The 15116-nt window shown below is 37.4% G+C and overlaps 1 protein-coding gene across 1 annotated transcript in view; it reads left to right on the forward strand.

Moving 5' to 3' along the window:
- The first annotated feature begins 805 nt into the window (after positions 1 to 805).
- The window catches only part of ERS (glutamate tRNA synthetase), a 116106-nt gene continuing 101795 nt past the window's right edge, over positions 806 to 15116 (forward strand). The window contains exon 1 of the mRNA XM_089821056.1: positions 806 to 1218. Coding sequence (XP_089677182.1) covers positions 992 to 1218 — 227 coding nt within the window. The 5' untranslated portion in view covers positions 806 to 991. The remainder of the gene's footprint in view (positions 1219 to 15116) is intronic.

Genomic DNA, 15116 nt, shown 5'->3' on the forward strand with positions numbered 1-15116 from the left:
CAAATAATGAAAAAATCAGTACCATTTTAAACCACACAAGTTATGCAAAAATATTTTTATTTTAGCTCTTAATGTCATAGATATGAAGTTATATGCAAGAACACAACTCAAAATATAGTAGTTTAAGATTTTCTAGTTAGAAATGCACAAGAAACAATAATTTTACCTATGAATAACATAGAAGGAAAAAACACAACCATGGCCTAGACCTTCAAACTATTTTGCATAATGATTTAAGCTTGTAAAGACTTAAAAACCCCATGTCTCAGAAACAAACCTCAACAATGGAAATGGAAGTAAAACCTTGCAGAAATAATGAGCCATAGAGGTAAACAAACTCTTCTAGAAACCTCCAAATATTCGTATAAAGTGAAGAATGTAGAAAAGAAATGTGACACATATGGAGACGTAGTGCTCTTTTTGCTATGTGTCAACACAAACCTAAGAAACAAGAAGAAGACGATGAACAACTTGCACCATTAATGAACATTTAATGAGAACAAATTGTGCATTCAAAAGATATTTGCAATAGTAGATGCTTAAAATTTTCTTAAAATTTCTATACAATTTCTTTTCAAGAAATTTTAATCTCAACCAATAGAAACTCAAATAAATCCTATTGATCTAATAATTGCAGTTTAGTACCCTAAGAAATAAACATAACTGCTTATGATAAGAACTAATACAAATTAAAAATACGAAGATCTAACATTTCTAGAAACAAAAATTTAAAAATATAAGATCAACACTTGTAAAATAAAAATTAAGGAAATTTTTTATTCTTGTGTGAGAGAATAGCAATAACAAAAATATCAATAATATTTGTGCTATTGCTTTTCTGTCTCCCAAAAGGAAGGCGCTGTCTAAAACACTGAAAACGCTTACCAGGCTGTCAGTTTTGATACCGCTAAAAAAATGGCTGGAACGCCCAGCAATTTAGGATAATATTGCTGTTTTAACGAGCAGGCAAAGCACTTTTTTAGGCCATTCGATGATGGAGCTTCTTACTAGGTCCTGTTCAATTGCGAAAACAGCCACATTTATGGTACCTACATCCGCCAGGTGCTGTATCGGCGGAATGAGAAGGGCAAGGTATCTTGCTGTGGCAGCTGCTGTAGGGGATCCAGGAGCAGTACGAGTGCGCTTTGCTCCTTCTCCCACCGGAAATCTTCATGTGGGAGGCGCCAGAACTGCTCTTTTTAACTATTTATTTGCCCGGTGAGTTCGCTCTATAAGTATCCTTTCCCTCCATTAGATTTCTGTCCCTAGTCCTCTTGTGTGCTTCAAGCACTGTAACTTATGTAGACACCATGTTGGGCGTGCAAAGCAGAAAAAACCTGTGTTATATAAATCTCTGAAAATTACCTAGGCTTATGAATGTCTCTGACATAGACCTGAACAATGAAATGAAATTTAGAAAGATACAAAATGTGTAATTTAGAAAGAATGTTTTAGCACACTACAGGAGATGCTGAAAAAACTAGAAGGTACATTTAATATTTCATTGTTATCAGGAGATGAGATGGTTACCGGTACGCCCTCTTAAATGTTGGAGGTAGAAGAAATAATATGTACATCTAAAAAATTTTAATTATATAATGGATTTGTAATTATAATGAATGTAAAAGATTAAAGTGTTTAAAAAGCTGAGAAAAGTAATATTATAAAATATGAGAGTAGATGTCTATTAAAATGGAGATAAATTATATTAATATTTGATTAGCACTATAATTATATAAGAAATTAGAATTAAATTATAAGTGTCTGGAAAGACTAACAATGAGGGAGTGACGTTATTTCTAAAAACATGGTATAAAGTCCTCTCATCCATAAATAGGAATAGTACTCATTATTCTAACATCCAAAGTGGATAATAACTTTAACAAACTTTTAATACACGGTACAAAATGTTGCAAATGGTAAACTACACAACAATGTATTTACCAAATGGTTAACAACATAATAATGCATATATCAAGGAAATCAACTCATATGATCTCAGTAGATTGGTAGAAAAGATGGAAAAGGAACATAACTAATGAAAAATAGAAGAATAGAATGTTGAAAGATATTAAACTACGGTAGCATAACCAGTAATGCTGTATGATGATAAAAGAACCAGAATAGCAATGGCACAAATGTCAAATACCAGATATCTAAGAACATAAATAACAGATTGACACAATTATTTACCTTGGGAAAATCCTCCTGCTTGAGTAAAAAATTCAGCCACACCTGAAAATAGATCCTTTTATTGATTGCTCAAATTGGATACAATGCGTCACAAGCTTAATCAATGATAAGTTAATCAGGTTGTTAACAATCTGCATTAGAACCTATAACAGTTAGACTACAGCCTGCATCACATCTACAAAAGAACAACACGAAAAGTATCTCACCGATTATGGTATGTTGCTCCTAGATCATTATATGTAACACCAGTCACAGTCTAATGCTAATACAATTATAAGCAAAGATAATATGGTCTGAATCGACACAGGACGATACCAAAGGCATGATAACTGTTCTATATCACTAACGATAGTGTCACACATTCTCCTTGAATGATCACTGCTTACATCAAACACAACACCACCCAGAGAGATCAAAACTACAGGTAGCCAAAGAGTCACTGCTGGAGGCACCAAAACTACAGGTAGCCAAAGAGTCACTGCTGGAGGCACCAATGATACCTATTGGTAGTTGCAAATAATTTGATGCATACCAGCAGTCATGCAGCCTATTTCTCTTTAATATGGAAAATGAAGGAGGAAGATGTTTACCGCATCATCGTTGCCAGCCAACACGGACGTCTTTATTGAACTTAAAGTTCGATGCCATAGAAGCCAAAGATAGTAAGAAGAGAACTGTTACACATCTGACACTACAAAATATGACCACTTCATAATCATAATCAACCACAAAAATTCTGCAGGTTTGAATGCTATCTCTTGAAGCTACCAAAACATTAACACTCCCTCTTAGGCTGGCATCCCATGGAAGGGGGCTTCCTAAAAAATAGAGCTGGAGTTTTTTGCTATTTTTTAAGAATAGTTTAAAGCTAGCAGTCTTATGAATTATGTGGTCTAGTTCAGCTTAAAAAATTAAGCTCTAAAATCTAAGGACGCTAGTGGTCTCATCAAAATAATAACCTTTGTCCTTTATATTCTATGCATAAAAATAATTAAAAAAAAAATAATTTCCTTCTAAAATGATTTTTTAACAAAAGTTTGAAATTAAAATGTTTTGAGAAGTGGCAAAAAACATTCCTAAGCTGGTGGGACAATTTCTAGTCCCACATCTTTTTCATCCGCTTGCTAAAATGTAGGGACTCTACTTATGAGAAGATTCCAAATAATCCCATAGCAAAATAAAATTTTGTTCACGGGACCACTCTCTTCCTCAAAAATAGAGCTTAAGCTCCGTCATGGGACCCCTGCCTTAGCAAGAGAGAGATCATTAATATGTCGTGCTAACACAAAGAATAGACCCAAAATATTTCAACAACAAAACTTTATCGTAGATTTTCTCAATACGATACTTTCATCTTAGTATGACATTCAACATGGTTACTCCCAAAGGGTGAAAGAACATAAAACTAAGTCATGGAATCTCTCACATGACATCCACCATGGCTACTCCTAGAGGGTGGATCCACCATACCTACTTCCAGAGGGTGGAACAAGGGCTTTTACCTCAAACTCTTTTGCAAAGAAGAATGCATTAACAAGGGATTGCACCTCAAACTTCTCCCTCACGAAGAATTAATTAACAAGGGATCATATCTTGAACTTCTTCCTCATGGAGAAGGAGGAGGAATGTTTACCGCATCATCATTGCTAGCCAACATGGATGTCTTTATTGAACTTAAAGTTCGATGCCATAGAAGCCAAAGATGGTAAGAAGAGAACTGTTACATATCCGACACTACAAAATATGACCACTTCATAATCATAATCAACCACAAAAAATCTGCAGGTGTGAATGCTATCTCTTGAAGCTACCAAAACATTAACACTCCCTCTTAGGCTGGCATCCCATGGAAGGGGACTTCCTAAAAAATAGAGCTGAAGCTTTTTGCTATTTTCTAAAAATATTTTAAAGCTAGCAGTCTCATGAATTATGTGGTCTAGTTCAGCTTAAAAATTTAAGCTCTAAAATCTAAGGACGCTAGTGGTCTCATCAAAATAATAACCTTTGTCTTTTATATTCTATGCATAAAAATAATTAAAAAATAATAATTTCCTTCTAAAATGATTTTTTAACAAAAGTCTGAAATTAAAATGTTTTGAGAAGTGGCAAGAAACATTCCTAAGCTGGTGGGACAATTTCTAGTCCCACATCTTTTTCACCCGCTTGCTAAAATGTAGGGACTCTACTTATGAGAAGATTCCAAATAATCCCATAGCAAAATAAAATTTTGTTCATGGGACCACTCTCTTCCTCAAAAATAGAGCTTAAGCTCCGTCATGGGACCCCTGCCTTAGCAAGAGAGAGATCATTAATATGTCGTGCTAACACAAAGAATAGACCCAAAATATGTCAACAACAAAACTTTAGCGTAGATTTTCTCAATACGATATTTTCATCTTAGTATGACATTCACCATGGCTACTCTCAAAGGGTGAAAGAACAAGTAGCCATGGTGAAAGAACATAAAACTAAGTCATGGAATCTCTCACATGACATCCACCATGGCTACTCCTAGAGGGTGGATCCACCATATTACGAGGTAATTGGTAAATACTTGCTTATTAATAATAGAGACCGAAAGGTCAATTTATACAAAAGGAAGAGACGATGTTTCCTTAGGAAACGATCGTAAAGAATAGAAACATTCTATTCCAGAGAAAGCAAAAAACAAAAGCAAACTAAAGCTAAAGATATTTACAAGATAACCATTAACTAATAATAGACGTCTTATCTATTATTGTAATACCCTCCCTTAATGGTTAATCTATCTAACACACCAAGCTGTCCTTTGAATTTGACAAACTTATCAGGACCAAGAGGCTTGGTGAGAATGTCTGCAGTCTGATCTGAGGTAGGAACATACTGCAGATCTATAGTCCCGTCTTCAACCAGCTGTCGTATGTAATGACAATGAACATCCACATGCTTGGTTCGTTCATGGAAGACTGGATTTCGTGCTAACTTGATAACGCCTTCGTTATCAACAAACAGAGTAGTCGGTCCTGCTGGTGACATCTGCATATCCCCAAGCATCCAACAAAGCCAGACAGCTTCACATCCTGCCTTAACATTCCCTCTATATTCAGCCTCTATAGAAGAGAGAGAAACTGTCTGCTGCTTCTTGCTGGTCTATGTGACTGCACCGGATCCCAAACTGAACATATATCCAGATGTTGACTTTTTATCATCAACAGAGCCTGCCCAATCTGAATCTGTGAACCCACTGAGTTTAGGATTAGAACTCTGAGAATACAGAAGTCCATAATCAGAAGTGCCTTTCACATAACGAAGCACACGCTTTGCTGCCATCCAATGATCAGCCTTAGGAGCTGCAATAAAGCGTGAAATATAGCTGACTGCGAAGCTGATATCAGGCCTAGTAGCAGATAGGTAGATGAGGCTGCCTACTAGTTGCCTATACGTAGTATCATCAACGGAAGGAGAATCAGACTTGGCTGATAACTTGAGACCTTTCTCCATAGGTGTAGATGCAGGTTTGCAATCCTGCATTCGGAATTTGTCTAACAAGGCTCTGGCATATTTGGACTGAGAGATGAATATACCAGAAGACTGTTGCCAAACTTCAACACCTAAGCAATAATGCATGAGCCCAAGGTCAGTCATATCAAAAGACTGGCATAAGTGTTATTTGATTCCCTGAATCAAAGATGCCGAACTGCCAGTGATGATCAGATCATCCACATAGATAACTAGAAGGATGATGTCACTGTCAATAGTCTTGATGTACAGATTTGAGTCTGAAGAACTCCTCTTGAAGCCTTGATCACTGAGGTACGTATCAATCTTGATGTACAATGCCCGAGGGGCCTGCTTCAAACCATAGAGAGCTTTTACCAATCTGAGAACCTGATGGTCTTTACCAGCAACCTTGAAACTAGGAGGCTGCGTCATGTAGACCTCTTCATGGAGATCACCATTCAGGAAAGTACTCTTTACGTCCATCTGATGGACCTTCCAGCCAAACTGTGCTGCCATGGCTAAGACTAATCTGATGGTGCTCATCTTTGCAGTAGGAGCAAAGGTCTCTTCATAATCAATGCCCTGACGCTGAGAAAAGCCCTTTGCCACTAAATGAGCTTTGTACTTATCCAAAGTACCATCTGATTTGTATTTGATTTTGTAGACCCATTTGCAGCTAATGGGTTTCTTCCCTGGGGGAAGATCAGAAAGGACCCAAGTGTTGTTCTTCAACAGGCTCTGGTGTTCAGATTGCATGGCCTGTTCCCACTCTGGAATTCCTTTAGCCTCGGAATATGTTTGAGGTTCAAACACACTGTGAATGTTGGCCATAAGAGTAAAGTTAACAGAATCTATAGTTTTGCTCTTTTTTCGAGTAGTTCTCCCATCAATGAGCTCATCATCATGAAGATCAGCAAGTGTCTTAGCCCACCACTTAGGCCGGAGAGGAGAATGACCAACAGTAGTACTAGGAGATGCTTGATCAGTAGGATCTTGATCAGAAGAATCTGGATCAAACTCAGGTAAAGCATCTTCAAAATGAGGTGATCCTGCAGGAGAAGCCGAAGGTGGCTGTACAGGTATCACTGGCAGGACTGGAGCTGTAGGAGCTACTGGAGCCCTCCCATCAGGTGGACCTAATGGAAGCCGAACTCCCAAATCATGAACCTGCATAGGCTGGTCTGCTGGATCAGGAACAGGAGAAACAGGCATGAATGGTCCTCGCTGCTCATCAAAGACTACATCGCGGCTGTATATGAGACGAGATGTCTCAACATCAATAAGGCGGTAGGCTTTGTGAAGACTGCTATATCCAGCAAGCATTAGTTTCTGACTCTTGGCATCCAACTTGGTGTGTGAAGCATCAGGGATCCAAACAAAAGCAAGAGAGCCAAAAACCTTCAGGTGACTGATTCTGGGCTTGCGACCTGACCAGGCCTCTTCCGGAGTTTTACCTTTGACCGCCACTGTGGGTGACCGGTTCAACAGATAAACTGCAGTGTTAACTGCTTCTGCCCAAAAACGCTTCGGAACATGTCTGTGTTCGAGCATGGAACGAGCCATCTCAGTGATTGTCCTGTTCCGACGTTCAACTACACTGTTCTGTTGTGGCGTGTGGGGTGTGGTGAACTGGCGTTGGATGCCATGTGTATCCAAGAAGCTGGAGAAAACATTAGAACAAAATTCCCCCCCATTGTCTGATCTAAGAGTAATAATAGATTTCCCAGACTCTTTTTCAACTAAGGATTTAAACTTCTGAAATACAATAAATGCATCGGATTTCTTTTTAAGGAAATACACCCACATTTTTCTACTGAAATCATCTACAAACAACAGAAAATACCTGTACCCAAGAACAGAAGGAGTGGCCATAGGGCTGCAAATATCAGCATGAACAAGCTGAAGTACTTGAGAAGCTCGCCAAGAATCGCCATTGGGGAAAGGTGTGCGGTGTTGCTTCCTAGCCTGACATGCGTCACAAACTCCAAGGTGTTGGGTTTGAATCTCTGGCAAACCAAGAACAAGCTCATCCCGAGCAAGTTGTGAGAGATAATGCACATTTAAGTGCCCATATCGCTGATGCCAAAGTGTGTTGATGGAAGATCGTCGAGCAGCCATAGCTAAGTCCTGAGAATCACCAGAATCAGTAAGTCTGAAAAGACCATGATCCTCAAGACCAACTGCAACAGTAGACTTAGTCGCCCGATCAGTGATGGTGCACTGATGTGAACTGAAGGTGACTGCCAAATGTGGAGAATGTCGCAGCAACTGACTGACCGAGAGTAGATTTAGTTCCATCCCTGGAACGTAGTACACATCAAGGAATATGAGCTTCCTCCCAATAGACTGAATTTGAATGTTGCCTTTACCAACAACCGTGTACTCTTCTCCACCACCAAAGATAACAGAATCTGAATAAGGCTGGTAGTCAGTAAACCAGTCTCTGCGGTGAGTGAAATGTCGAGAGGCACCTAAATCAATGTACCAGGCAGATGACTGTACATGATCTGCGGGTCTTTTAGCCATGAAGGCGTAAAAGGCAGATTCCACCTGCTCAGTGTGCTCTGCACTGTTCGCTTTGGGTTGCGAACTTGATTGCTTAGACTGGGCAGCTAAGCGTTTCCGACATGCAACCTTCATGTGACCATACTTGTGGCAATAGTTGCATTGAATGTTCTTCTTTTTGGTACCATCGGATGCTGGAGCAGAAGACTTCTGCTGAGATGGTTGCTGAAACTTGCCCTTATCCTTCTGAAAGGATTTCGCAGCAAAGGCTTGCTCAGTGGAGGTGGAACTGGAGCTGCTACCGAACTGTTGTTTCCACCGATCTTGCTGAAGTAGTAGGGTGCAGAGATCAGTGAACTTTAGATCAACACCAGTAGATGTGATGTTGAGAGTCTCGATAAAATGCTCATAGGAATTTGGTAAACTCTGAAGAGTGATTATCACAATATCCTCTTCCTCCATCTTGCGACCGATGGCAAGTAACTGATCACGGATTTCCTGAATCCGATTCAGGTGTGCCTGGAGCGAGGTGCGCTCATCCATGACAATAGAAAACAGAGTGTTTTTCAGAAAGAAGGCTCTGCTCTTGTCGGAAGTCTCATGAAGACCTTTTAGATGTGTCCAAATTTCGGCCGCTGTCTTGCCGGATGGAATCTGAGAAAGCTGGTCATCAGCTACGGAGAGTTTGAGAAGCATTACTGCCTCTCGATTGTTCAGATCCCATGTATCTTGATCAGGACCCGGAGAAGTCGGACGTTGCTTAACACCTAGAACAAGTTGATCGGTGTTTCGATATTCGAAGATTGCGATGATGCGCTGCTTCCAGGTTCCATAATTGCGACCATTGAATTTGGAATTATGCTCGAGCAGAATATTTGTGAGAGATGCCATGACACGTTTTTCAATGAAAAATTGTGAAAATTTGTGAAGGCACGTTCTTCGAGGCAAAAATATGGAAGACCCAGAAGAATCAGAGAATGACCCAAAAGAGAGCTTGAAAAACCCAGAAGGAATCTGTTGTCGTTTTTTGAATCCGCTGGCTCGAAAATTGAGGCACAAAAATCGAGGCACCCAGAAAAACGGACGACAACCCAGTTGAGCTCTCGAAAAACCCACCAAGAATCTGGAAACAAAGATTTTTTTCGACCCCAAAAATTAGGGTTTCGAAAAAAACGGCCCTAGCTGAAAAAAGCTTGAAAAAACTTCAGATTTCTTGATGAAAAATGGTCGAATCTGCTTCCCAGAGCACGATGACAGACTGAGACGGCTAAGAGCATGAAGATTTGATATAGAAACATGTAGATTTTCACCCCAAAAACGCGAGTCTCCAAAAAATGGCCACGATTTCCATGCGATTTGCAGACCCGTAATTCGAGAATTTCTCCAAGCAGAAAAACCCTAGGTGGGTTTTTGAGAAATTAGCTGAAATAATTTTGGAAAAATTTAAACAAATAATTTCAAGAAGAAATTATAAGTTTTTCCGAAAAAATTTAAGTATTTAGCTCTGATACCATATTACGAGGTAATTGGTAAATACTTGCTTATTAATAACAGAGACCGAAAGGTCAATTTATACAAAAGGAAGAGACGATGTTTCCTTAGGAAACGATTGTAAAGAATAGAAACATTCTATTCCAGAGAAAGCAAAAAACGAAAGCAAACTAAAGCTAAAGATATTTACAAGATAACCATTAACTAATAATAGACGTCTTATCTATTATTGTAATACACCATACCTACTTCCAGAGGGTGGAACAAGGGCTTTTACCTCAAACTCCTTTTGCAAAGAAGAATGCATTAACAAGGGATTGCACCTCAAACTTCTCCCTCACGAATAACTAGTTAACAAGGGATCATATCTTGAACTTCTTCCTCATGGAGAACTCATTAACAAGGGATCACACCTTGAACTTTTCCCTCATGAGGAAGAACTCATTAATAAGGGGTTGAACCTCAAATTTACCCTCATGAAGAATAACTTATTAACAAGGGATTGCACCTTGAACTTCTACCTCATGGAGAACTAATTAACAAATCCTCATGATGATGTGACTCTATTTGAGACCTCGTCCAAGTCAAACTCCCTCTGAATAGATTCTTCCTCGTAGTAAGGGTAAAATTCTCACTGCTTTGATTATCATAACAAAATAAAGCTGATTCCAATGTTGAGCAACAAGAAGCTTCAGTAGTCACACTGTTTCACAAGCTTGTTGATACTCTACATGAGACTTGATACTCTTTAGGTGCCACTCAAGCTCCCTCAGAATCTGATTTCTGCAGCGGAATAATCTCCCTTTGAATGTTATTTCTTCCTTTTAGAAGAAACTAATCGCAATGATAATCTGAATAGGTTCTTCCTTTTTAACGAAGTTCAGTCTCATGACTGCAAGCAGTGTCTCCATGTTCATTACTACGGCTTGCATGACTTTGCATGTAATCACTCATCATTTCAATGCTTCTTGATCCATCCTGGAAGCATTTTTAGAGATGTTAGTAATAGTTCATAGGATCAAACTATCACGAAGAGAAATATACAGATCAATTCTAAAAGCATACTCTATTTCTAGCATTATAACTGTTAATGTATACCCAGCAAATATTAGTAACAACAATATCAGAGAGAATAAGAAATATAAAAGACACAAGAAGATATCTTGGGAAAAAGCCTTCCACTTGAAGGGAAAATCCCATCCACACAACAAAAATATCACTTTATTGACAAAGACATGTTCAAGTGTACAACACCTTTTGCTTGATACACAATATATAAAGAATAGAGAGACTTCCATTACCCAATTGAAGGTCCCTTCAATTTCCAAATATACTACTCTTCATATCTTCATACACATGACGCATGACTCATGACACATGTCACTTTATTTAATCTTATTTCAAAAATTATTACAAATGTCTTTTGTAGCTGAAGATGACCATAACGGTCTTATTTCTATAAAATCAAAGATAAAGATCTCTGTTGCAACTACCATCTTCAACACTCCCTCTTAGCAAGAGAGAGATCTTTAGTATGACAGTCACACATGGTTACAACCAAAGATGTTAATGATAAATTCTCATCACATAGATTCTCACATAAAAACGTGTCATCTCAGTATAACATAATTCACCATAGTTACTTTAAGCACATAAATTATGGCTTCCACCATGCCTACTTCCAGAGGGTGTTCCAAGGACTTTCCCTCTTAGCAATAATGAAATTCATTAAATTTATCAATCATAATAAAAGAACAATTAACTTATTAATATTCAAAAATCATGGAATCACCCAACATGATAGACTTGCAAAGATCACACCTAGCTTACATCACACTCTCTGAATGTGATGCTGTCATGGAATCTCTCAACATGACAGGCTTGCAAGTATCACAACCAGCTTACATGACAGACTCTCTCTATGTGATGCTATCATGGAATCTCTCAACATGACAGGCTTGCAAGAATTGCGACCGGCTGACATTAGAGACTCTCTGAACGTGATGTTGTAATGGAATCTCTCCACATGACATCTAACCCCTAACACAAAATCTCTCAATGTGATGACCTCATTGACTCTCTCTACGTGATGTTCACTATGATTTCCCTCATAAGTGAAAGAGTTAACATAGCTGTTCTTACAATTTTATTAATTTCACATGAATAAGAACTTATAATTAACAAGAAAGAAAATCACAGCTGAGAAAGAGACTCCCAACAAAGAGTCCCTCTCCGCAGGAACAACTTTGATCGTCACACTAAGATAGTTGATGTAACCTCCCTTTGAAGCTGAAAAATATCTCCCTCTGAATATGTATCATCAAAGCAACATTCATCTCTTAGCTTCTTGTTACATCCTGCAGCAAGAGAGATATTTATAAATAAAACGACGTCTCATAAAATTTCTTTCAAACAAAAACCAATCTTCAAGAATGAAAAAACACTTATCTCAGGATTGTCTTTTCAGATTTTGATCTCATAAAAATGGCAGGATATCATGTCACGTCCCAATATTTCAACTTTGCATCCTTTTTCTGCATATACTGTAGATGTCACAAGATGCTCGACCAATCTCGATTGCAGGGTATTGACAAGGAGGGCTCCAATAATATATAAGGCTACAACCACCTTGCATGAAACTCTTCAAGATCATAAGAAAGCCATGGGAAACCATATATCAACACCCAATAAGAACCCCATCTCTTTGAAAGAGTCTAGCAGAATTAGCTGATTTGTTCAAATGGAATAAATGTTTGAAGATTCAAGGCAATCTATGGTTACAACATGAATGCGAGGCAATCACTATATCCACTGAAAACATAATATGATATTTATCAATCTTCATGACATGGTATAAACTTCAGTAGCAATGTTTGAATGGAACATTGATAGTCACCCAAATATCATTCACAACAAAGCAATGTTCAAATGGAACATTAGTAGTCACCCAGATATCATTCACGACAAAGCAATGTTCAAATGGAATATTAATAGTCACCCAAATATAAAAAATGTATGCTCGGCAAATGTTTATCAAGAGATATAATATTTCAAACCCAATATGAATTCTAAAAACTTCCTGCACGGCTGTAATGGCCAACACTTGGTTTTCGTTCACCAATCATAAATTGAGCTGCTAATAACATTTTTTGTACACCACGAGAAGCATTATATTTTTTAAACTTTCATCATGTGATTTACGTTGAGTGCCAACAATAAACCTAGCCTTCGGAAAATCTCCATCTTCAATTAGTCGCTGGAATGAAGTTCATTTATTTGCAAATAATGTCCCTACTTGTATATTTCTGCCTTAAGGAATACTTGTCAATAATAGTTATGGAAACCACAATTATTTCCAATGTTTACAAATGTTTGCTGAGTCTTGTATGAACTGACCATAAAACTTTGCCACAATATATATAATCATTAAAGCCTGATGGACCAAATATTAAATCACAGCTCACAACCTTTTGTAAATGTTAAGGATCTCTGATAGAGATTCTAATTGCTCTTGATATTGTTACCTAATAGATAATATCAGAATGTCTGTTACATTGATTTCAGACTGAATGTCTGATATACTCTTCAATGGATGAGATCAGACTGCATACGATTTAGTACTGTCTGATATAATGATCAGACGGAGTGGATGTACTTGTTATAATAATCAGAAGTAATTAAACTGGAACAATTTGATCTCCCGATGAAGACTTGAACATTGCCGATTGTAATTGATGTTCAGTCCATCGGCAGAATTAATATAAGTGGGAGAATGAAAGAGTACATGCCCCCATAGGGCCATGACCCTACGTGGGTTTGTAGTTAAGAAAATCTGAAACATACTTAATCGATCATTTAGAATCAATCAACATTTGAATATAACATTGCACTTTTTATATATGTGTGTTTGTGTGTGTGTGTGTGAGTATATAAACATATATCTCTCATATATAGAAATACTTCTCCTGAAGCTATATTTTTAACACTCCCTCGTAGCAAGGGAAAAGTGAAAATATCAATCAGATCTCATAAAATTTTAACAAGATATCAATATTAATGATATTCATACAAACAACAAATTATTTGACTTTAACACTCTGAAATAGTGACATCTAGAGTGATCACAATACATTCATTATCAATGACTTTCGGTGTATCCGGAATAATAACATAAATTGTCATGATAACAGGCCTATCATTTGTAAGATCATCACCTTACAATGATTACCTTTTGAATATATGTCTATGAAAGATCATCATCTTTCATTACATATCTGATGCAACTATCCAATTAGAAGCATAAGCACATATATAAAATTGAAACTCAAGTTCAATATTCAAAATTACAATTTGAACATACCAAGTTTTCCTTTGAAGTATTCCAATTTTACCTTGGCAAGAGATTTGGTAAGAAAATCTGCTGTTTGCTCATTTGTACTTATGTAATCTAGTTTGATAACATCTCAATCTACCATATCCCTAATGTAATTAAAAGGTATCTCAATATGCTTAGATCGATTGTGGAAAACTGGATTTGCTGAAAGCTTGATACAACTTTGATTGTCGCAGTGAATGATAGTTGGCTTCAAAGGTTTTTTAAACAACAAAACTAGCAACTTCCGCAACCATACTGCTTCTCTGGCTCCCATGAAGGAGGCTATATATTTTGCTTCACTGGAGCTTAATGCAACTAAAGATTGTTTTTTGCTGAACTGAGAAATCATAGCAGATCCAAGACTGAAACAACATCCTGTAGTACTCTTACATTCAGTAGAGCTACTTGCCCAATCAGAATCTGAATATCCATGAAGATCCATTTCAACTTGATCATATTTGAGTCCCATACCAACTGAACTTCTTAAATATCGTAAGATATGCTTAACTGCCATTAGATGTATCTTCTTAGGTTCACACATGAATTGACTTAATGTATTAGTTGCATAACATATATCAGGACGAGTGTTCATTAAGTACATTAGTGACCCAATGATTTGCCTGTAGTAAGTAGGATCAATAGGTTTAGATTCGAACTCGTCATTCTTCAATTTATGTAAGTTAGCTTCCATAGGAGTAGTAACTGGTTTACAATTATCATTCCAAACTTAGTCAAAATATCAACAGTGTATTTTCCTTGATTTAAGAAAATGTAGTTCTCCTTTTGTCATACTTCTAGACCTGGGAAGTAATGAAGAAGTCCTAGGTCTTTCATATCAAATTCTACTATTAGTTCTTGTTTGCATTTGGCTATAAGATGTTCTTCACTTGTTACCAGCAAATCATCAACATATAATACAAGAATAATCATATCATCTCCAATTTATTTTGAAGTATATGTTAGGATCAACTTCATTTTTGGAATACCCTAATTTTGTGAGATAGCTGTCTATTCTTTCATACCATGCCCTGGGTGCTTGTTTAAGGCCATATAGTGCTTTCTTTAATTTACA

Source organism: Cupressus sempervirens, chromosome 3 (genome assembly GCF_028749045.1).
Source record: "Cupressus sempervirens isolate cs-2001-9-10 chromosome 3, ASM2874904v1, whole genome shotgun sequence".
Taxonomy (NCBI): Eukaryota; Viridiplantae; Streptophyta; class Pinopsida; order Cupressales; family Cupressaceae; genus Cupressus; species Cupressus sempervirens.